The 25,265-nt window shown below is 43.9% G+C and overlaps 1 protein-coding gene across 2 annotated transcripts in view; it reads left to right on the top strand.

Annotated features, from left to right (window-relative positions):
• The window catches only part of LOC105200426 (dynein regulatory complex subunit 7), an 89,303-nt gene that overhangs the window by 59,837 nt on the left and 4,201 nt on the right, over positions 1-25,265 (top strand). The window contains exons 2-3 of one of the 2 annotated variants that reach the window (XM_039448734.1): positions 23,085-23,438; positions 23,970-24,390. In XM_039448734.1, the coding sequence (XP_039304668.1) occupies positions 23,238-23,438; positions 23,970-24,390 (622 nt within the window). In that variant the 5' untranslated portion in view covers positions 23,085-23,237. Of the gene's footprint in view, positions 1-22,809; positions 23,439-23,969; positions 24,391-25,265 lie in introns of those variants that run through there. The other variant, XM_026132717.2, reaches the window with a different exon arrangement.

Here is a 25,265-nt window from a genome sequence, read left to right as displayed (position 1 = left end):
TAGATATCGCGCGATAACGCGCGAATGTGCTGTAAAACAACATCGCGAAATTTTGCGTAGTTCTTCTCGAGTATCTCGACCGCTTACGCGCGCGCGCCCGCGCGCTATCATTATAACCATTAAACTTTAATTAATTGTGAAACGATTATTATAACATATTGTTATATTATCGTGTAATTGTTATTGTCGTCATGTTATTAAGATGTTGCTTGTCCCACTTGTATTGTACGTAACGTGTAATGCGATTATAATGTTACGTAAACCGACACGATTCCGATAACTTTGATGATTTAAACACTATTTTTAACAAATTTTTGCAGCAAAGTCAATGTAGAAAATTTCAGACTTGAAAAAGTTTTTTTAGACACCGAAGCAAGATGATGAACAATTCATGTGTATTAATATATATTTTCAACAAATATATTTTGGCAAACAGCATTAGTGAAAATGAATCTGATACACATGATGAATTTATATACACCTGCAAATCTTGTAAATTATTAAATGTACATCGTGACATTATTTGATAACAAATATTTGAACAAATTATTTGATCAAATATCATGACAGTATTTAAAAACAGATGTACTAAATATAAATTGTATTAATTCATTACTTGCTTCATTCTTTTCTTCGTCAAAATTTTGAGAGAATCTTTTAATTTTATCATCAACTGCGGCATCTAAAATATACTTGTTAGAAAAATCCTCGCGTCACAATGATTGGACAAGTTATCAAAATTAGTTATCGGAATCTCCCCTATAAACCGTTATCGATAGTAACTTGAGTGCGCCAAAGGTCATTGTCAGAGATCGCTATCGTTGTTTGCTAAAATTCGTGCCGCATGGCGTCATCGGAATTTATTTCAGAAAAATAGAAGGCAACACAGAGAGAGATGGTAAGCGCATGATATAATCGCATGACTAATAGCTTTCTCCGACGATTTGTCTTCGTAGCGTCTATATTATGTTTACATTGACCTATTCACGGCCATGTGCAGTTAAATTTAGTCGCTACGGGTAAAATTAATTAGCGAATAAAACAAAGAGATTGATTTGTCCAATTAAAAGGTAAACTGTGTATTATATCGAGACTACTTTATATACACAATTTATGTTGACATTGTGGAAAAAATAGATTCGTTAATTTTTTCGGTTAGATACTATCCTTAGATTGTACAAAAAATGACAGTTTAAGCACTTAATTTTTCATTCTAAAAGCGCAACGAAAGATTTTGTCGGAAAACACGGGAGAGGGAAGATATTCTTCTTTACAAAGTTTCATAGGCATCTTCTTCTCAACAGTGCTCCTATATTATTCTTTCAAACAAATGTTTCACCGGTAAAAGTTGGGAAGTGATATATATATATATTGTATAAAAAAAATAGATAATATATTCATTCGTTTGATTAAGACTGCTCTTTCGATTCACGCCATATTTCTAGCCGCGATAAATTGCACGATCGGGTTGAATAGATTTCCTCGCACAATAGCTGAGAAAAAAAATGGGAAATGGAGAAAGAAAATGAAACGAGCGAGAGGACGATTCAATAAAGTAAAAAGGAAGCCGCAAAGAGATTTGTCGTCGTATCCAATCGTGCGGCATATTACAAGTCGGTGACATCTGTGTTAGGACAGTTCCGCTTTAAAAAGAATACTTTAAAAGCCAGAGGGTTTATAACGGGGAGGCCGGGCGGGGTATACAGCGGAGAGAGCGGCGTATAGTATAGGGAAGGAAGAACTACATATAGAGGTGTAACGAGCAGAACTCAACTCACGAACTCACTCCCAGTTTTTAGTGGCAACTTGTTGCTCTATGCCCATTCATACGGCTCTAACTCCCATTACGTCACGTCACATCAACTTATAATAATGGTAATAGCGGGAGAGAGCGGCTGCCGCCGCTGCGAAACCCGAATTCGAAACACGATTATTCGTATCTCTGCAGGGTCGAGGACAAAACATTTCTTCCCCACCCCGCTCTCTCCCGTCCCCGTTTTGACGGATCAGCGTTAAACGGATTTACATACGCACGTTCCCGGTTCCTGTTTCGCGTATTTACGGAAACGATTCCGCGATATGAATCGTGCGCTATTTGACGTTTAACCACTGGCTTTATGGATTGCCCCCGTTAAAGTATCTCGCTCGATCGCAAAGGAGAAATAACGTATATATATATTGAAAATTGAAAGTTAAAGATAAAATAAAGGCAAGAAATATCGTTTTCGAAAAACCGTTCGTACAGACTTGGCTGTAATGCTATTTTAATACGTGAAGATATTTTTGTACTGGAAAGGAATTAATTAGCTTAATGAGTTTGAAGAAAGCCGCTTAACGATTTCAAAGGCGCAGTCCATAATGGCGATGATAAACGTAGCATAAAGGCTGAGAATCTTATCTTCTTTACGCAAGTACATGAAGAGTATAGATAAGTAGTCGAGCGTGAATTACAAAAAAGGTAACACGGTTACACCTAAGTACTCGCATTTACGCACGACGAGACATCATCGCGTAACGCGCGAAACACTCAGAATGCGTTTTCGTGAAATACTGTCACGTTCCGCATTCTTCGCTTTACGTCCTTGGCGCGCGACGTAATTTCGTGCGCATAACTACCACTCAAATTGCTGTTTACAGCGCCCGGCTCCACTAACTCTCGCGACGGCAACGTGCCGCGCAAAGGCGTCATAAAAATTTTGATTTCGAGCTTTCACCCCTGAACTTCCCAAGCGTTGTTGCGTCATCTTAATCTTGAAAGATATAGCTCGTGAAAATTTCAAGTCCAATTCCCCGATTACCTTGTTGATGTGACGCTCGTTTAAAGCAAATTTTCACTTTGCTAAACCAATCGAGGTATTTTATGTTAAATGTTAAATATTCAAAATTATACAAAAGGCAATAAGTTATTATGATACGTCGTCGTACAGAGATTCACGAAATCTCTCCAGTTTTTCTCATATTACTCGAGAAGTAATATGAGAAAGATATTACGAGAAATATTACGAAGAGTAATATGCGATTTTTCTCATTGGTTAAGAAATTGAAACCCAAACCGGAATAGTTATTAAATGTCTTATCATAAATGTAATTCAATTGAAATGTGATTTCTGTTCGAATGGGATAAAACAGCAAAATTCATAAAATGAATCAGTAAGCTCAAGTTATGAATTATTCTAATTTATTAAGACTTTATCGATGAGAAAAAAGCAATTGATTTTTGTTACTTTCTGACCCATATATCTAACTCGAGGGCTTATTCTTGAAAAATATCGCATACGAAAATTCTAAACAGCACAGAGATCCCAATTATTTTCGAAGAAGGTTTGTTTATAAGATTTTAAGCTCACATAAAATTGGCTGCGCTAATTCAAAAACATATTTGTTTCTTTCTTTACAGTTAAATCTCTGTGATTACGTTAAACGTGAGAAATGACAAGGTTTTTTTACGTTTAACTGTTCGCCCGCCCAGAAATTATTCTCTCTGTTTACCAACATCGTTAAATGCTCTGACAAGTACTCTTTGTATAATATAGCATTAAATTTAAATAGCGTAAAAATTCTATAGTTTGAAACGTTATCAGTTATTCGGTATTGTGACTTTAGGTTTTTCGTCTTTTCTTCAAAGTTAAATGTCTTTTTCTTGAACATTTGTCCTGATGAGAAACTATTACACGACAATAATGGTTTTCTAATAAAATAAGACACTCGTTAATACTTTATTGTCACTTTACTTTTTACTAGGTATCCCATTGGTTTTCAGATTCTTGTCATGTAATCTCTTTAACTTACTACTGTGCTGAGCTTTCGAAATAGGTCATTCCAAAGTATCAATGGAAACACTTTTACTTTCTTCGTATCGTTTTGCTCGGTGATTGACTCGTCTCTGCAATAACCAAAGAAAGTAAAACTTGGTAACGGCTTACCTTCTTTCCTTCAGAATTCCCGAACTTTACCTCGAGATTTTTCACTCAACTTTTACGCTAGTGAGAGTTTGCGACTCTGTGCGAGAGAAAGATATTAACGTTTCTCGTATTAAATATTCTTGCCAATCTAATTCCGAGTCTAATTCATTGTTTAAAAATTTTAAAATCAGGTTTTGTTTTTTTAATTTTAAAAGAGCTGTAAAACACTATTTTTTACATTGTGAAAAATGTTTTAAGACACAATATGTGTTTAATTTACACTTTATCACATGGTGTATATGATTTTTAAACATAATAGTATTTACTTTATGCGGATAACAGTTTTTAGATTTTCAATTATATATATTGGTGAAAAAGATTACTTGATTCAAACAAATATGTTATTAGTATTATTCAAAACTTATTTACATCGAACAAATGAATATTATTTATTTGAAGTAAATATTTTTTGGTTTGATATAAAATAGTTATTTGAATCAAGTTATCTTTCCTTCCAAGGACAATACTTATCAACTTTGAAAATTATCGATTAGACTAAAAAGCTAATGTCAAAATTGCGAAATTCACAAAATAACAAATCCAATAATAAAATGATTTTATTGATTTTATTTCTTGGATAGCACCAACAGTTTTGAGAATAAAAAAGGAATATCTTTATAAAAAAAAGAAGAATGAAAAGGAATGAAAAAAACTGAAAAGAATAAAAAAGAAACAAAAAGATTAAAAATTATCAAGAATAATCAATTTAATAAAATAGCAATCAAATGAATATTTTTTTCATAAACTATTTTGAATTTTGAGTTAAAAAAATATTTTTTTTTTATCAAGGCGTTATAATGTCTCCGCGACTTTGTAAAGATTAATAATTACATAAGAAACAAAATACATATCATATTGAAATAATAAATATTTGCAATTTAATTGTTGCAAAATTATAAAGCTGTATATAATTTTATGAAAAACGTAGATGCGACTCTTTTTTCCTTCTCTCACATCCGTTTCTAATAGATATTCATTTTTCTGCCTTTCAGCGGCTTGTTTTTCGTATTTGCAATTTTAAGTTGCGATTACAACGGATTACGTGGAGACTGAATCTCTATAAAACATAAATGCACTGAATATCGCGTAATTCATAATCCCTCCTCGACGCGCATTTGCCCATAATTTTAAATCACTTCTCGCGTGCACGCGCGCAATAAAGTTTGACGAATTTTTTTTCGTAAATTTAAGATAATCGCGAGTGTACTCTCTCGGTCCACGTTGACGCATCACGATCTGAGGATGAGACGAGGTGGAAATTTTAATTAAGCGCCAGGCTCCCGGGAATCAACACACGCCCCTGTGCCCGAGGCTCGCGCGAAATGGGTCCCCGCGAGGCGTAACGTAGAACGTTTTCAGGGCCTCGGGCAGGGCAGATAGGAGGTAGTTAGCAGAGGCAGGCTCGTAAGATTTCGGTGTGGTGGTACGTGTACCTCATCCTGTCCACCGCGCCGACGTTAAGCTCGCTTCACACGCGGATCAGCGTATTTCTCTTACGTTCATGCAATTTATTAAATAATGATTAAATATTTCTCAATGATTAATAATTTTGTGTAGAACACAACCAAGTCAGTGAATTGTAATTTGTAATAAAGCTAAAAACATTGTTATTAAAAAAAAGACAATGTAATGGGTTTATTATTCGTTTATTAATAGCGAGATATGTTAATGAAAATAATTAGTCTCTACCCTCGATCTTCAAAATTTACATTTTCTCATCTAGAAAGAAGCTTCCATTTTTTGAAAGATTAAAAATATACACAAGATTCATCAGTATGATTTAATTAAAAAAATTTAGAAAGCTCTAGACAAATCTTTCGTGATAATTTGATAGAATAAAACTTTGAGAGTTTACGTAATTGTTTGCATTGTGAGGTATTCACAGATTCACAAGTTTACAAAACTGGACATAATTGTAAAGAACTGGACAAGGAGAATTGCGTAGATAATCGAATGCTCTTCGCCCTGCTGTGGGATAAATATCGTTGCTTGACAACTATTGTAAATTTATTTGTTAACTTTGGAATAGGTGTAGGCGTGTTTTGTGCACGCCGCTTAAGTGCCGGGTCGCCCACCCGCGGAACTCTCTCACACACACGCACACACGAACGCGGCATCGTTATATACATGCAGCTCGCGTTGCACATACTTGTGTTTGCCTCTCTCACTCTCCCCTCTTTTCCCTTACCCACCCAGCCTACGGCTATCTCTCTCTCTCTTCCTCTTTCTCCTTCTCTGTACCCTCGAGTACCGTTGCCTCTTGCTTTCTCTCTCTTTCTCTCTCTCCATCTATCTTCTATCTCCGTCTTACACGCTGCGAACACGTTCACCCTTCTTCGTCGTTCGTTTCGGACCTGAAGACCGAAGGTAGATCGATCGGACGATTTTCCTCGGGGTTTTCCTCGGCGACGACCACCCCGCGACGAGTCGAGAAATTGCTCTCAGGGCTCCCGATTCGAGCGTGGAAAAAAATTCAGGTCGATCGAACGCACTCTCGCGAGAAGGACGATGGGAAAGAGGAGTGGGAGCGAGGGTGGCTGGCAGGGGTCGGATGGCGTGAGAGGGCCGCGGGCGGAAAGGGGGACGGCGAAAGGAGAGAGAGAGCGAGAGAGCGAGAGAGCGAAAGAGCGAGAGCGAGAGAAAGAACGTGGGATAGAGGGAAAAAGGGTGTCCCCAAACGAAGCATGGACATCGCGGATCTCCTGACGGATTTACGTCGGGGGAACGAACGAGGTCACGGACTAGAGAAAGGGAAAAGCCCGCGCGCTAGGCGCGGCGCAAAACTCTAACACGCGTCGCGAATTGTATCAGCCTTGAAGCCGAAACGCGTTACCGTCAAGTTTTTTCTTTTTTTTTCCTCTCGCCTCTCTCTTTCGCATCGCGTGGTCGACGCGGTTCGTCGAACGCGAGCGAGAGGCATCGAGGACGATTCCTCGTAGCCCGCGCCAAACGCGCGCGCGATAACGGATCTTATCGGTCCGCCGCGAAACGAGTTCGTTCCAGTTCCACGCTCGCCAATTACGATGCTCCCGGGCCGTTATCGCGCGTTACTCGTTCGCTCGCTCGCTCGCTCGCTCGCTCGCTCACCCGCTCGCCTTCTTCTCGTTGTACGCCAAGAGGGAGAACAATAAATGGGTGCCCAGCCCATGGCTACGTACGGCCCTGCATTTCGGCAAACTCGTCGCGGCACTGTCGTCGCCCGATAATTCGAGCCACCGCAAACTCGGCGTCTGCTCGCGACGCGTTTGCGACGCGACGCGCAAAGTTGGCGGACGACCGGCGCGGAATGAGATCGCCGCTGTATCCGGAGATAAATACGCCGCGAGAAGGGGAGAGAGAGAGAGAGAGAGAGACAAAGAGGAAAAAAGCATTCCGGCAAGCAGCGACCAGGTGATATCGCCTCGCTCGCCTCGTTTCGCGAGGTTTTATTCCCGAGAATAGGGACGCTTAAATTTAATGAGTCGTCGATACGCTTTTGCCCACTTGTACCAAATGCCGCGTGTATCGGTAACGATCAATGTTCCGTGCTCAAAAAAAATCTTGTTATTATCGTTTTATTATTTATTATAGTACTTATTCGAAATTATATAATCTGCCAGAAAACATCTCGCGTCTCATGATAATCAGAGATAAAAGTTTCTGTAAGTTAAATAAAAATAATTAGTATTTTCTACACAAACGCATGAATGTTATTGGTAATGCGCGAGTTTTTGGTAATTCTATTTATGTAATCCTCGCACCAGGCGTTTTATTGTTTGTATTTTTTCGCTATTTCCAGTACATCGATAGACGTAACACCAAAGTCAAAGCATTATTTCCAAAACTCCGTTCGGTACAAGAGGCAAAGGCAGGGACCAGCGCCATTCGACGCTATCAATATTGTTCGATACTGTTGAAACTTCGTGAGCCTCGTCGCGCTCTCGCGATTCGATGCATGCTGCAACTTTTACGTGACGCCCCGAAATAAGAGCCGGGGATAGGGTCCGGTCGCCGCGCTGCGCCGCGCTGCGCCGCGCGCCGGCGGCGCCAGGTAAACGAAGGAGAAACGACCAAGTGCGCCAATGCGCCGAATGAAATTCAATTGAATCGACCGTACCGAGATAGGGAATCGCGCGTTCTATCTTACGGCGCTGTTACGTCGATTATGGTGTCTTTAGCGCTCGATGATACAGCCATCGACCGGCTTAACGTGTCGCCTGGCCTGTTTAACCTGCGCTTAGTTCGATCTTTAGCGGAGTATTAAAGTTAACGCTGGAAATACAGCAGCGCGGACACGTACCTATAGATCGTTTCATCGGAGATTGATAATTCTGAAATTTGTAGCGACAATACCGAGGGCACTCTCCGATTCGCGAGAATTTCCCTGCGGAACGTGATAATGTTGTCGCACATCGCAGAGTGATATCGCGTTAATGATTTCGCGTAATGTGCCCGCGATCGTGCGGGGAAGAAATATCGGACGAGTGCGTGGTCGAGAAGACGCGATAATACACTCTTAAACGATGCGCGTGCATTTTCGACGTTTTAACGCGACATTTAACTTCTCCGTCATTCGCGATAATTAAAGTACGTATATCGCAATTCACGTATATATATATCGTAGAGATAAAAGCGCGCCAGGTACACGCTCCTCCGTTGTCGTCGGTTTTAATTTCGACCTATGATCCGTCCTCTTGCGTTACACCAGAGAATTACCAAGTCTCGCGCCTATTATCGCCCGTTATTAGCCGTTTAATAAATTACTGTGAAAACGTTAGAGGAGGGGGGAAAAAGAAACGATCGGCCGACCGATCGCGGAACAGGCGGACGGACAACGCTCATTAATTCTAACGACCCGACGGACGGATAATGACGCGTACGCATCGTGACTATTCCTCGATTCGCTCGAACCAGTGGCAAAATGACACCGTTAACCTCGCGCCCGACGATAACAAATATCGAGAGGGTAATAATCGTGCACGCATCGGCGAGCTGCTCGCGAACCGCTAGGCTTTTAATGACTCGAACTCGTGTCGTGCGAGTTCCTCGTTCCATCTAATATATCCCGGCAAGGATACGCGCGTGGAGGTGAGTGCGTGCGCGTATGTACAAGTGTGCGATATAAGCGGCTTGTAAGTGTAATGAGTCGGCGATACGATATTTATTTCACATGAATATCTAAAATAGCAAATTATGTCGATTACCTGTGTTAATAGTAATTGGTAATATTGAATCAATAATATTGACAGGATGTATCAATATTTTTACAAGCCAAGATTATTTCTGTAATTATGTTATCACTCAGTATTAACTGTCAATATTCCTACACGGAAAGAACAAGTTTACTGAAATACAGATCTAAAAATAATTATGTTGAACCATTAAAAAAAAAATTTATATTGAACATTCAAGCCGATTGTTAGAATGTCAAAACTTTTTGCAGCAGTATCATTTCCTTGAATGTTTTACATAATAATTTTGATAGTCATAAAATTATTTTCTCATCTGCATCCAGCTAAATTTCTAGATACTGCAGTAAAATAAAAAAAATCCGGATCACAATCAATCTATCAATGTACATCAATCTATCAATATTATTCACGCGCGATCAATAATACTATCAGTATTTGTTGATACCGTATTACATTTCATTTTAATCGATTCGTCTTGTGGCAAAATTGCCAATATTATTATTTACCTCGTTATTTACCGATTTATTTACGTGTTATTTGTTTCGTATACTTATTAATTACACATCGTTCAGGCGAGAAAATAAAAATGAATATTTCATAACGGACACCGCTGTTTTTTTCCCTTCCTACAGCATAATGTTTTCCAAACTCGCCTCTCGACGCGAATGCATCGGCTTTACAAAAATAACGCTTTCGCGCGTCGCCGCGCAACAATATCCCACCCGACCCACGACGACGACTACCCTCTGCCTGCGCACACGTGTTATTTATGATTAGAACGGGATTACCCCGAGGGACATCGATGTAATGACCGATCCCTGGGCCGCCCCGACGCGCGGACAACGAGAGGTCGGTCTATCTGGGACACGCGCGAATTTTTACGCGGGCGAAATTGCCGACGTAAATTTCCACGCGCGCGCTTTAGAGGGACGAGCGGCGCGGTGCGGCGCGGTGCGGCGCGGCGCGCTTACACACGTGCGTAATACGTATATAGCGATTACGTGGCGTACACAGGGCGGAACGGCCAGTCGTGACGTCACGCGACTCTCGCTATGACTACGCTTTTAACGGGAGGAGCAAGAGGGAAAGACGGAGGAGAGCCGCTCGGTGACGTTATTCCCGTAAAATCCCGGGCTCAGCTATCCACGTGGCGGTCTCATGAACCTCTCACCCTTTCAGTGAGAGTCTTCAAGAGTCTCCCGGAGTCTTCCGCGCGCACAGTCAGCAGAGCTGACGGCCGATGCACCGCGCGAGCGAAATCGATACGCGCAGAAACTTTACGCGTGTATCAGTCGACCCGAGTCCTTTCGATTGATCGTCCTTCAATCATCCAGATGCTTCTATCAAATTCGTCCGACGGAGGCATCCCGTTAAAGCATCCCGTTTTGGACGCCCTACGTACAATACGCGGACTAAAAGTTATGGAAATTTAAAAGCTGAAGATTTCTCTACATTTAAATTCGTAAAATACTTCAACTTTAGTTATATATTGTAACTTAACTACTTAAATACATCATAAATATTTGAACTGAAGAAATTCAATCGAGTTGAAAAATTTCAAAGTTTATTTCTCATTGCATCAATGGAAACATAACGGAGGAAACAAATGATGTACAACAGGCATTAATGAGTATAAAATCAGAACGTTACATAATAATGATATTATTTCTCTTTCGCGTGAGATATCGATCTAAATATATGTATTAAGAACGCGATTTCATTACACCGAAAATTAAAAAAATGCGTATACAGGAAGGAAGTCATAATGATGTCTTTTTACGACTTTTGAGCGGTTAAACGAGTATTTATGAGCGTTAATTTCATATCGCGTTCTTTGTGATTCGAGATTAGCAATTACAATCACCCTACCGCTTTAACGCGATATTCACGGAGAGTTCTCGCGGATTATTATGTATTTGTGCAAACTTGCGAAACTTAGTTACGGGATGTTAACCGGATAATTTCTGCTTAAGAGTACTTTACCTGACCTTTATTACATTTGGCCACTAATCGTTTCGGTAAAAATAAAAGCTAAACGCCAACGAAAGAAAACGAAACAAAGATTGCGCGATAAAGTCTGCTCGTGATGGAGGAGGATCCTATATAAGTCTTAAAAAGTGGAAGACCTTAATCAAATGCCTCTCGGAAACAATAACTTTGATTATCGTTCTGTTTTTAAACTGCCTCTTTTCACACGTCACCACTGTCAATGTGATTGACGCAAATTAATGAAAATATCGCGGCACGCGCGTCGCCATAGAAGTAACGAAATTTCCGGGAAAGCTAAATTGCGCGCACAACAACAACAAGAGGGAAACGGAAGGTGAATTAAAGCGATTAAAGATTAATTTGCAAATTGTCTTAACGGAAATGATTTGTAGATGATAGTAGATTTGGGAATCAAATTCTCGTTTAAGGTTGTTATTAGTTCGCAACAGCTTGCGCTACCGTGACGAGAGTCGAAGAAACGCGAACAGATATTTATCTCGTTTATGTTAATGAGAGGAGGAACTGTAGTGATAGCAATTTTAATCATATCTCTGTGAAGGGATCGAGAATTGTCGAAATTACGAGAGAGAGAGAGAGAGAGAGAGAGAGAAAGAGAGAGTATCGTCGAAATAATCGCGTGGCCGAGCGCCTTTCTTATTCACCGTACACGGAATATCGAACCGCGTCGCGCGAGCAAGCGAGCGAGCGAGCGAGCCGAGGTATCGAGATCGGATCGACCGCCCGGTATATCCGCGATCTCGCCGAATCGGCCTTCTCGACAAAGAAACACCACCCTCGGCCGTCTTCCTTCAGAGTCCATCGCGTGCACCGTCGCCATCATCTTCGGCGTATACATAATTTCGCTCGGTCGCTCCCTAATCGACTCCTCGCGCTCTCTACTCTTTCTTCTTCTCTCCCGTAAACCGTCTCTCTCTCTCTCTCTCTCTCGTTGCCTGTTCTCGCGTATCAGGTGCGTCACGAAGCTCTCCCGGCGCCCGGAGGCATCGATTTCGATGGCCAACGTCGCAACCTGGCTCAACGTCGTAAGAAACTCGTCTACCTCTCTCTCTCTCGCTCCATCCGACCCTCCCTATATCGCCGGCGGTAATTTTGGACCCGGTTGCCGCTCGGTTCTCGCGGGAAAGGAGAGGACAAGGCTGCTTTCTCGATACCTCGATCGTACGACAGGATCGAGGTGGAAGAAGCTCTGGAATGGGGTAGATGTTGGTGTTCGAGGGACAGAGGGTGGACGAGGGGTCGCGAACGACGAGGGGAAGCCGCCAGTTGTTGCCGCTGCCGTCGTCGTCGTCGTCGTCGTCGTCGTCGCCGCCACCACGGCCGTGTGACACGGAGGACATGGAGGGTGTGAGGAGGTGGAGAGTGGTAGAATAGGGTGGCCAAAGAGGGTGGTGGCGAAGGTGGTTGCGAAGGGTGACCCGAGGGTGGCTGGACGAAGAGAGAGCGGCGGCGGCGGCGGCGGCGGCGGCGGCGCGGCGTGGCGCAGGAGGTGGAGGGACACCTTGCTGGTGGAAACGCGTCGGTTCGCCGGCACGCTAAGTATAGGCGTCCTCGCGACGCCGGCCGTCAATATACTACCCCTAACTAACCCCCCGGGGGGTCCGTGGGTGGTGTTGCTGACGGAGAAAGGCAGGCAGATCGCGCGGAGCGAGCGGATCGAGCGAGAGAGGGTGGAAGAAGCGGGTGAGAACGCGGGAGAACGCGCGATGGCGCGCGAGGGACGACGCTCGAGCGAGAAAGGGCGGAGGGACGAGAGACGCGACGAGGATCGCGAGACATGGCCGAAGCTGAGAGAAAGGGGGATGGAAGGCGAGGGACGCTTGGTAGAGATGCTTGTGCACGAGGGGTCGTCGCCGTTGCCGACGCCGTCGTTCTCGTTCTCGTCCTCGTCCTCGTCGTCCTCGTCGTCATTCTCCTCGTCGCCTCGTCGCCGCGTCCCCCGCTGCTTGTTGTGTGCGCGACGAGCTAGATGGGCACTACTATCCCCGACCAGGCATCCTATCCCATCCTATCCTCCCGACACTATCCTATCCTGACGTGGCTTAGTTTAGCTTAGGGCCTCGCTAACCCTGGAAGCTTTCTCGTTGGATAGAAGAGGAGAGATACGCGCGAATCACCGCGGCAGCGAGAGAGAGAGAGAGAGAGAGAGAGAGAGAGAGAGAACCGTGAGCATTCGGGAGAGAGATTCGCGCCGAGGAAGGCCAGAGACCGCGATGGGGGTGGCGCGGTGGGAGGACTAGCAACGACGATGACGAGGATGAGGATGAGGATGAGGATGAGGACGAAGACGACGACGACAAAGACGACGAAGACGAAGACGACCACGACGACGACGACGACGACGACGACGACGACGATGGATATAGAGCGTGGCGAGAGAGCGTACGGTTGGCGGCGGATAGGACATTGCGGATATATTCGCTTCTATCCAGCAGCAGCGGCGAGAACCGCCGGCCTTCTCCACACCACCGACCGTTCGTCCGACCGGCGGCGACGTAGCGCAGCATCCTCTCCGGGGTTTCTCTCTCCTGACCATCCTGCGACGTAATCAGCGAGAGAACCCGCTCGCCATCCGCTCACCCTCTCGCTCACCCTCTTTCACGTCAACCTTCCCCCTCGGTATCCCCCCCGGCATTGCCGTCGTTCGCGTTCGCGTTCGCCCACTTCCACCCTCTCATCCTCCTCCGCTTCGGATCTCGCCGCGACCCATCCTCTCTTCGCGCTCCCTACACACCCCCTCGGCATCCCTTACACACCGACTGCCTGCCTGCCGTGGCATGCATCTATCCGGACGTCTATCTACCTATCTATCTCGATGCACTGGGTGTCCGTCCGAAAACCAGCTTCCATTTCTCCGCTTGAATAAACGCGAACGCGGGGTGAGCGAACGCGCGTTCCTCCCTCCTCCTCCTCCTCTCGCGATCGCAACGATGCGAATCCGCCACTCCTATCGCGCTTCAACTCGAATCTTTAACTCGTAAACGCTCAAGATGCTGATCTATCGAATCGTTTGACTTTCCTACAAATATTTTCTTTCGGATTAAAATTGATGGAGATCACTTTAATACGTTCTACCTAATCACGATCGTAGATTAATTGATCATTATCATTTGACGTGACGAAACGTGTCTCATTCACGTATACTTTTTTTTTACATACGTATGCATTTACGAGTGCATTTGCAAAATTACATGTAGCGGCGTCAGTGAAGAGTAAATAAATTAAAGAAGATAATTAATATATTGCAAAAACTGTTCATCGTAATAACACATTGCCTCTGCAAACATTTTATAAATTTTATGTATATTCATACGTAGTTATATATAATATATAATAGTTGATTCAGATATAATTCATGCATTATTCACAGATTCTTGAAAAATCGATCAAAATTCACGCGGTATCCAACTTCACTATTAACGCCGAATGTCGTAAGATATGATTGAAATTGACACTACTGCGAGAGAAATAAAAACTGAAATATTGAGAACACTTTAGTCGCGAGAACGGTTATATATATTAAGTTAATGATTAATCGATTTTTAAATTCTTGCCTGTTATCGGCATGTCAATCCGGTATTTGGATTTTTTTATCCCGCGTAACTTTTATTAAATTAAACTTTGTGAAAGTTAATATTTTTATCGACTAACTTTTGCTATTTTACTCTACTCAAGATCTTATAAGTTAAAACCATGTAAAATCAGCATTAAACAAATTACATTAGAAAATCGCAGAGAGCAGATATATTAGAAATATACTGGGGGGAAAAAAAGTTATTATCTTGACTAAATTCTTCAACTTGATTAAATTTCTTCGGTTCAAGTATTTATGTATTTACCTTAAATACATAAAATACTTGAACTTTATTTTAAGCACTTATCTATTTAACTTAAATACCTAATATCTGAACTGAAGAAATTTAATCAACTTGAAAAATTTAGTCAAGTTGACAACTTTCTTTTTAATGCATATATTATCTAGTCTTACGTTGGACAAAATAAATAAGTCATAAAGTTGATCTTAGCACAAAGAAAATTTGTTACGCATTATTTCAATTGGAACCGTGAAAAATTACCATGACAAAAGGGATTAGCAAATATATAAATCTTCGTTTTACAATGGTGTCTGTAGTGTCAGGTTTTGTTTTCTTTCTGTGTCTAAAACCAGAAACACACTCTATTTAAGGCATTAACGTTATTCAAGGCTATTCAGTGGTTCACTTCTATTTAGGATCCACTGCAATAGAACATTGACGATTCATGCCGGCATTGGAACGTAAAAGAAACCTTTGATGCGGCACAGCGGTACAACAGTTGTTACACTATTCATTAATAATCTTGCACTCGGCTTGCAATTCCAACTTGAAATAAATGAAGAAAATGGTGAACAAAGAGCGACGTCTTATAAATTAGCGGAGCAAAAAATGTGACACTATAGGTAGATGCGGCACAATTGTGAAACGAACAGTCATACACGCTGTGTCATAAAGTTACGCCGCTATTTGACAAATTTCCCTTTTTAAATTTTTAAATGTGTGAGTTCAGTTTTATTTACGCATCACATTTATGCCATTATACCATATATTTGAAGGAGCTGATAGAATGAATAATGTGAATTTCGAACGATAATTTAAATAATGTATGCAAATGAGAATATTATTGAAAGTATCAATTTTTTTCATTCTCGTGGTTTCTATAAAGTCATAATTCTATTTAATATATCTGTTGGAAACTTCATTGCCAAGCTCGGTGAATAGAATAAACGAATGGTAATAATTACAATCGAATTTCCAGTGCTGGACGACGACGGCATCTTGGCGAGAATTTGCGCGCGATGGAAAAAGAGAGGCCGAAAGCGCGCGATCGAAATTTCATTTTAATCCCAAAATCCCGTGGCACATAATGGCCACTTTACCGTCCCTCTCTTTTCGCTTTCCTTTGTCTCTTTCGCTCTTTATCTCATCCTCGTTTTTTTTTTCGCGATACGCCGCCGCGCCACGAGCAATTACGGATGCGAGCGACGCGAAAGCGGACGAAGAGAGAGCGAGAGACGGTGTGGGAATACAGCGGCGGCGTACACGTGTATCTGTTATTGTGATATGGATGTTAATAGGTTAGGGGGTCTCCGGAGAATGTGGGGTGAATCACGATTTCGATAAGGGTTTATGTTCCTCCCTCCCTCCCTCTCTCTTCTCTCTCTCTCTCTTTCGTTCTTGTCCTCCCGCGCGTCCGTCCTCCTCCGCTCTCCGCCCTCCGCCCTCACCCACCCTCGCTTCCTCCTATTCCTCCTACTCATCCATCCCCTTCCGCGTTCTCTTTCTCTCTGTATTACGCCGTTTCTCCCTCTTCTTCCGGCCCGCTCGCTCATTGAAAACCGGCTCTAGAGCGTCGAACGAGCCGGCCGGCCGGCCGACCGGCCGGCCGGCTTACTCGCGCTCGCTCGCTCGTTCGCTCGCTCGCTCGCTCGCGTGTCTCGCGTACAATAGTGGTAGCGCACATGCACGAGTCCCGTAAGCGCGTGCCCGTACGTATTTTATAGCGCAGACGTCAGAACACGTGTACCGCTCGTTAGAGAGTACAGTGAGCGGCCGATCGCGCCGCGTGTACATACGCGCTACACCGCTATACGTAACGATCGTCGCCGGCAGACGAGACTCGTCGAGGGCCGGGGTCGCCGTCGGCAAATTTTTTGGCAAATTCTCCTCGATCTCGTAACGCGGCAGATTTTTTTTTTCTTCTTTTCCCGAGGTGGCGAATATCCCAGGATCGTTAATAAGTCAATTTATGTTGCGCGTAACGCGAGGGCGAATCGCCAAAAGGGTGGCTCGAGCGTGGGTATCAACCGGAAGTGGATATCCGGTAATTTCGAGGCATACGGCGAAAGACACTCCGCGAACGATCGCTATATATACGTGACATCCTTCGCATTTGTTATTTTACCGTTTTACCTCGTATGCAAATTTAAAAGAAATGTGAAAGCCTCGGATTCAAACAGTCGATCTTCGAGACAACTTGTACTAGGCAACCTGGCAACTTCTTGGCACTTTCGCCGCGCAAAGCCTCGCCGCCGTGCGGACGTGGTGTTTATAAAGTTTTGAGCTCTCTTCCCGCGCTCGTCCCGCGCACAATCAACGCGTTATAATCCGTTCAGTTGCACGACAAAGTTTGAAACTCACCGGGCGACCGCCCACGGCGGCGGCGGCGGCGGCGGCGACGGCGGTGGCATCAGCGGTGGCGGTGGCGGCGGCTGAGCGGGATGGTAGCGGGGTGCGGGGGACGGAAGCGCATACCGGGAGCAATTATGACGTGCATGGTAACGTTTAACGCCGGCGACGCCGGCCGCGTTAAATACCGTCGAATGTAACATTTCTGCTGCCGATGGCACCCTTTCGCGCCCACGCGTATCTCGCGCACTCGCGCGCGGCGTGGCGCGGTGTGGCGCGGCGCGGAGCGTCATCGCGCGTAAATGCTGACGTCACTGCGTCGTTCGCGCGCCGCGGACGCCGACGCCGATGTGCGAAAGAGCAGAGCGAAGCGCCTCGCCCCTCGCCTCTCCCGCCTCGCTTTGTCGCACTTTGTCGCGCGATGCGCGCCGCGCAAAAATAGACGCGTTTAATGCCTTCGTCGACGACCGACGACGACCGACGACGACCGGCTCGCGCGCGCGACAAGGGACAGAAGGAGCTATGCCGGGCGCCGCGCGAGTGCGCTTACGAGCTTCAAATTAGGTGGAAATCTCGATTAACGACGCGAAACCACCGCGCGCGCCGGCGATTATCGAGAAAATACCGTAAACCAGTTCTCCAAGACGACGAGACCCGCGAAGTCTTCCATGCGATGATCGCGACGACCGCGCTTGGCTCACGTCGTGCTCGACCTCAAAAATAGCGCGCGTACCTTTTTTCTTCAATAATCTCGTCCCTCTATTTAATGTCCCTTTATGCAGAAATATCACGTATCTCGAAAATGTATGAAAACGGCAGCGTGTTTCAAAGGCAGATGGGTGGTCTAACGGTCCTCCGAGAGAGCGGGAGAGAGAGAGAGAGAGTGCATATTTTTCAATATTCTACCCTAATAAGCGTTCCCTCAGTGTGTATCTCGTTTTCAAAGGTACAAATTCTAAAAAAAGAAAAAAAAAGGAGGACGTAGAAGTAGCATCGAGGAACGGACGCGAAGCCAAATAATCTCCAAGGGCTTCGACGAGGCCGCTCGTGCGTCTTCGACGTAGCGACGGCAGCGGCGGCGGCCCTCATTTTTCGATATTCGCCTTTAACGAACGTCCCCTTCGTATAGTACGTCCTCCTCTCAAGTTGGTACGGCGCGCACGTAATGATGCCGCGCGATAAAACCGCGCGCCTCGACGACGACGACGACGACGACGACGACGACGACGACGACGACGACGACGACGACGACGACGACGAGAACGACGACGATAGTCGAACCCGTTGTCGTCTCCCGCGATCGCGAGAGGGTTCGACTTTATTCCGCAGTTTTCCGCACACCGCGTACACACGGAGGCGAAGGGATGTCGGCATGTTCGATGCTCTCGCCGTTGGCTCTCTCGTGTGCACGGTTCGCAGGGCATGTAACCGCGTAGGTGTAAGCACACATGCACGTGCACGCGCGTACATAGACGTATATACATGCATACGTACATATATATGTATGTACACGCGCTCATGTGTGTGCAAGGCGTTTTCCACCTCGCGCACTTACACGCGCGTCTCTACGGGGACGAGCGAGGTAGTACATAGGCTACGGGCAGAGGCTAGGTACTATCTAGTATCTAGTAATACGGGGTACTCTCTCTCTGTCTCTCCTTCTCATCCTCTCTTTCTCTTTCTCTCTCTCTCCCTCTCTCTCTCTCTAGGTACGTGCGCGCCGCGGACGCCAAATAGTGGTTCGCATATTCAGAGATAGCGACGTCGCTCAGCGCGATCGCCCCTGATTTAGGCCCTCGTCTCGTCCCTCTCTCTCCCTTGCCGTTCTCTCTCTCTCTCTCACTCTCTCTCCCTCTCTTTCCCTGTCGCCCTCTCGTACTCGCGAGAGCGAGCTCTCCGCCCCTTCGTCACCGACCGCGCTTCTCCCCTCGGTCGCTCGCTCCGCCGTTCCATCTTCCCTCGCGAGTTCGTACACAAGCGCACACGACCGTGTACATGAGAGTTGGCGCGCGCGCGAGACACACACACACACACACACACACACACAGACGCTCTCGGGTCCACGGATAACGTCCTCGATACGCCGCGCGGCACCGGCGGCACGACATCGAGGCGCTCCGAAAAGCGCTATCTCGCAGCACCTCGCTCGAAGCCTCGACTAATCAGCGCTTCGATCCGTGCTTTCGAGCGTCCTACTTTGATCATCGCCCGGTTCGCTCGTTCCCTGTGAGCGCGACGCTCGTGTAACGACGTTGTACCGTGTATAAATCCGGAGATCCGCGATCCGCGTGTGAGGAGACTCTCTCCCTCTCTCTATCTCTCTCTCTCTTTTTTTCTCTTCGTCGCGGGCACGAATCGCGAGCGAACGCGCGACGCAACGACGTCGGAGCAACGAGATACGTCGATGAGAGAGCGATATATTTAGACGACGGGACGGATCGCGACGGCGTATACGCCTCGGACGTCCATCTTTTACGATTCGCCTCGACGGGCGCGCGCGGTTTCGCGTCGCTGTTCCCATTCGGATCTATCCGCTTTAAAGCACGATTTCGTCGCGCTTAACAACCTCGCGCCTTCGTTACTGCGCGCCATTTTGCCGCGCGCGGTTTCGCGTCGCCCGGGTCGAGTTAAAAATCACGAACGCGATGAAATGGGTCAGCGCGTTGTCACGCGAAGATGCGCAATTTCGGAAAAATTAATTAGAATTTTGTCAAATCCGGCATGTGAGATTTCGAGAAGACGTCGAAAAAAAAAAAAAATTTAACGGACAATTCAAACACCGCGAGATCTCACATTAAGTCTAGCTCTTCCTTTTTCCTAGTCTCTTTTTTTTCTCTATGTTAAATAGAAAACAGGAAAGAAATTGATACACACTGAAAAGAAGAGACTTATTATTTTATCTTCGTCGCTTTAGATCGTTACTACACGTTTTCAAAAACAATCAGCAAGAATGGCGGCGACTTTGAGATAATCGCTTATCTTTTTTTTACAGCCATAGGTCAAATAATACCGAAAAAAGTGCGAGGAGCATAGATTAGAAGTCTCTAATAATAACAAAAAAACGGAAATTGTCGAAATATTATCGGTTTCACGTTATCAGGCTAAAACCCTGCCCGATGACCTCTATTTGTCATCTCGCTAGGCGTTTGATATATTTCACGCTACGTTCGTTCGTGCATCCAGCTTAGTCCGAGAGAGTTGTAAATTACCGGGCGCGAACGAATTAATAGCCGCGAGCGCGGGTTTCGCGTACAAGTTCGTGGTTGAGAAACACTGTGCCAGCTGCCGCGGCGCGGTGGTATCTCCGCGTTGTCTGCTACCTCACACCCTCGTCTTGCGTCCCACGTGGATGCCGGTCGAAGGGGTCGCGCGGAATGAGGGTGACGCGCGGGGCCGTGGTGGCGCGGCGCGGCGCGGCGCGGCGCGGCGCGGCGTAGCGCGGCTCGGCTCGGGCGACGGGGGATACGGGAGGAGGACGGAATGACGACGCGGCGCGGCGAGGCGAAGCGAGGCGAGGCGAAGCGCGGGGAGAGTGAGAGAGAGAGAGAGATAGAAAGAGAGAGACGGCCGAGGGCAACGGCGGCGATGAGGGAAGCGCGAAGGGGAGGGGGCGGAAGGGAGGTAGGTTACTTCGGTATGGGTTGGGTCGGGTGGTCAAAGGGGGCGGAAGTGGGCGAAAGGGTCGAGGGATATCGCCGTTGCCGTTGCCGTCGCCGCCACCCACTGACCATCTCTCTACCCTCATCGTCGTCGTCGTCGTCGTCGTCGTCGTCGTCGTCGTAGTCGTAGTCGTCCAAGCTTCTCTACTACGCGCCTGCAAAAAAAGAGTCCTCCCCCGTACGACGTTCCAAGACGCGGCGGCGATGAGATCCGCGAGAAGCGTCCGCACCTTCCGCGAATTTTCCCGCGGGATTATTCTTCGATAATTTGTCGGAGATAAAAAGTTGAAGAGTCGCGAGAGAAATAGATAGACGAGAGAAAGAGAAATGAGGGATAAAGGGACAGGGGAGGGAGCGGGGAGAGGGCGAAGAGAGAGAGTGGGCGACGGGAGGAAACTGTTTAAACGCGATCACTGGGACACGCGTTGTGACGCGCAACGTTCGCAACGTATTTTTCCTCTTCCTCTGTTTCTGTTACTCTCTCGCTTTTCCTCCCCCTCTTTCCCTCTCTATCGCCCTACAAAGTACGAAGAGAGAACGAGAGTGCGACGTTCATGTTGTACGGTGCAATAAATTCTACTCGTAGATTATAATACAGTGGCGTAGGTCATGGACCGAGGACGATACGCACGCCACGCCACGTGCTCCCCACGTTTGCTTGTATACATTCTATCTCGCTCCGTTTCACAGCCCTACCGCTCACGTCGGCGATTACTGAATGTGTTCACGTATTTACTCTTTGGTATTATTATTATTATTACTTCTCTCTGTAGACTGACACGGAGCACATAGCGTATGCACTCGAGAGATTATCCTTCGCCGGTAAAGGACACGGTTTGCTGTTACCTTTCCGCGATACGTACGTTACATCTTTTTAAAGTTAATACAAAACGTAGACTTTTGCATCAGAGAATCAATCAATCGAAATTCTTTATTTTCTTTCTCAAGATAGAAATAAAAGTCTCTAATTGATGAATTCTCAGGTGCCTTATTCCTTTATCCTCGAAGCTACTGTTGTTGATATTTACGTTTTGCATTTTAATTGCGGTATTTGCCGCAAGAGGCCAGCAACTTACGACATGTTTCTTTGATAATGTTGGAAGATGCGAAAGCAAATTAGTAACATTTTTTTATTAGAAAATATCTTTGAATATCCCGAATTTGAAAATAAGTTTATTAAAATCAATGACAAAAATAAAAAATTTGTTTAATTTATTCCATCAATTAAAAAATTTAAATTACGATAACTGGAAATTTAATTTCAATAAAAACTCGAATGTTTCGGCTCACGGGGCTTTCCTCAGCGATAATGAAACTTAGCGATGTAAATATTTAATAAAAAATTGTTTGATAAAAAACTGGAAGCGGTCATGCCTTATAAAATCAATTGGTCAAAAGTCAAAATATATATAACTCAGAGCTCATATCCAAATTTTTTCACATACTTAAAATACGCACAGAAATGAAGACGACAAAAGATGATTTAATAGAGAAAAACTTATTAAACATATTATAAATTTTTAAAAAAGAAAGAGGAATTTTTTTTTATGAAATCGTCCCTTTTTTGTATTTTTATTGTGTAAAAGAAATCAAAATTCTATAAAGCCATTCAAAGATATTTTCTAATAAAAAAAATGTCAGTAATTTGCTTTAAGCTCTCTTTAATTGCAGTGTTTGAGGTCGTAAGAGGGTAGCAGCTTACGGCAACTTATATTCGGTCTTCAACTTTTAAACCCCAATCATGGGTATTCCATGTCCTATTGATTTCTATCCACGAAAGTTTCTCAAAATTTTAAACGTAATTAAACTATATTTTATTTTTATTATTTTTTCAAAGAAGTATAGACATTTCTAGAAACTAAAAAATATATTTAATAATAAATTTTTTGAAATTTGTTGAGCCACTTCAAATAGGTGAAAAAGCGATTGAACTAACATTATTCGTAATTTACCCTGATTTATTTAATCTTGGACAAAGTACTATTAAAGGCAGTTAATCTAGGTCTAATTTTTGTGCTTGCTATTAAATAGGGTCCAATCGAGCTCAGCAAGGAGAGATTTTGAACAATCATCGTTGTTCAAAATCTTAGAATCTCAAAATTAAATTCACTTTTCTTTCAGCCGGAGCAATTGCGCTCGCCGACGTGGGTGTTACATTATCAGAAGGGTAACAGTTTCGAGTGTGCGACGCTTTTGGTGAGTTTACTGCTGGGGCAGGGTTACAACGCGTACGTGGTAAGCGGATACGCGTCTCGCGAGCAAGTGCTCTGCGACATGACCAGAAGAATGTGCCCGTACTTGCCGGAAATGGAGCAAACTCCGCCACCGGTCGACAAACCCAAGACCGTCAAGTATCAATTAAAAGCACCGCCTGATTTCAGAAGTCGATTTCTCTTAGAGTTGGAAAAACGCGAGAAAACGAAAACGGAGGCGGAGTTACAACGACAGGAAGAAGAACGACAGAGAAAAATCACTGTACGTGTACAGGAAAAAATTTGTCTCTGATATAAGTTATTTAATCAATTTTTAATAATTGCTCAATGTCAATAAACTTCTCTATAAATCTCGTGAAGTGAAAAATCACTCGAAAAATTGGTTCAACACAGCCTCGATTTTTACTCTTTTAGAGAGACATTTTCCTCTACGAGATTTAGAATTATTTAATGTATAATGCGTAATCAGAATTAACCCTTTGAGTGGTACAAACGTATATTTACGTTCGTATGATACTTAGTTTACTATTAATTGTATTTTTATTTATGTTTTCATTATATTCTTAGTCTTACTTAGATTTATTACTTGTACAATTGTTTGTATCACCGAATAAATTTATAATAATTTTTTTTTAAACTCACTCAAAAAGTTGAAGAGATTTTTCTACATATTACAAAAATAAATTCAGATTGCAATTTTAAAGATTTCTTCCCCCTTTGTAAAGTTGACTATTCATCATAATTTGATATGTAAATTCGCATCGCGATTTTTTATTCAATCTTACGATTCTAGGAATTCGAGCGTCCACGGCCAGATAAATATTTCGGTCACCGAATACACGCGTGGGTGGTCATCTTACCGGAAGATAATAAAGACGCGAGAAGTCGAGAAATCACCGAACCGATTTTCGTTGAGCCTTCCTCCGGGATGTCTTACAACCCGACCGATGAGGAAACCAATTTGTTGCATCTGGGGGTCGAGAGCATTTGGAACGACCAGAATTACTGGGTGAATATGCAGCCCCGCGGGAAGAGCTGCGCGGAAATCAATTGGGACCTGAGTAAAATCGAATTCTGGGAACACTTGCTACCCGGTGAACCGCGACTCGCGCGAAAAGACGCGGACTTAATCGAGGAAGACGTAGGCGTGAAACAAGACAAGCATTTGGACATGCCGGCTTCGTATGTGAATGAAATCCGAATTCACAGTTTAGGTATGTATAAATATACAGAAATCCTTTAAGTCGACTTCCGTCTTCCGTAGAATTCTCTCGGAGAAAGAAGCTGATCAATTCGATAAAATAAAAAAACAGAAAAAAATGATTATATTATAAGCTAACCGGATTGATGATTACCAAATGATACAAATAAAATTGAGATCATTACAAGAAATTGAAGTTGATCAGCTTGGCTTCCGAGAGGTTGATATAATTTTTTAAGACTCACCAACACTGATGCGCAACAGCGGAGCTGATACTGCATTAATCTGTAACATACAAATGCATTTAAATTAAAACAATTTCCAAAATACCTAATGCTTCAAAATAATTATCGCGCGTTCGATTCTTTATTCATCTTTTAAACGGATATTTGTCAAAAAAGTTAAATAATATTTCCAAGAATCATAAACTATTGTAAAAGTTTTATATAAATATAGAAAATTCATTTTCTTTTATAAATAATCCAAAAAATTAATTAAAATGCTATATATAAATGTATAAATAAATTGTAACATTGATGTTTCAAATATTTTAAATCTTTTTCTTTTAAATATTCAATATATTTAATTAGTGCCAGTAACTTATACAGAGTGAATTTGTAATGATTATCCCAATGTTTTACTATAAAAGATGTAAACGTTTTACTATGAGAACAGTTTCTTATTTTTATTGCCGAATAGGCTTGGCAGAGCCATCTAGCCGACACATTCACTGTTACTTGCAGAGTCGGTATCCATCAGAATTCCTAATAGTGAGGAGTCTTACCGTAACAGACGACTTACCGACTGCAACTGCTATTCTGGTAAGTTATCTTTTATGGTAACTGTAAATTACAGTTGCAGTCGGTAAGTCATCTGTTACGGTAGAAC

The sequence above is a fragment of the Solenopsis invicta genome, chromosome 4 (assembly GCF_016802725.1).
Source record: "Solenopsis invicta isolate M01_SB chromosome 4, UNIL_Sinv_3.0, whole genome shotgun sequence".
Classification (NCBI taxonomy): domain Eukaryota; kingdom Metazoa; phylum Arthropoda; class Insecta; order Hymenoptera; family Formicidae; genus Solenopsis; species Solenopsis invicta.
Note: the sequence above shows the minus strand (reverse complement) of the source record. Positions and strands in the feature narration are given on the sequence as shown.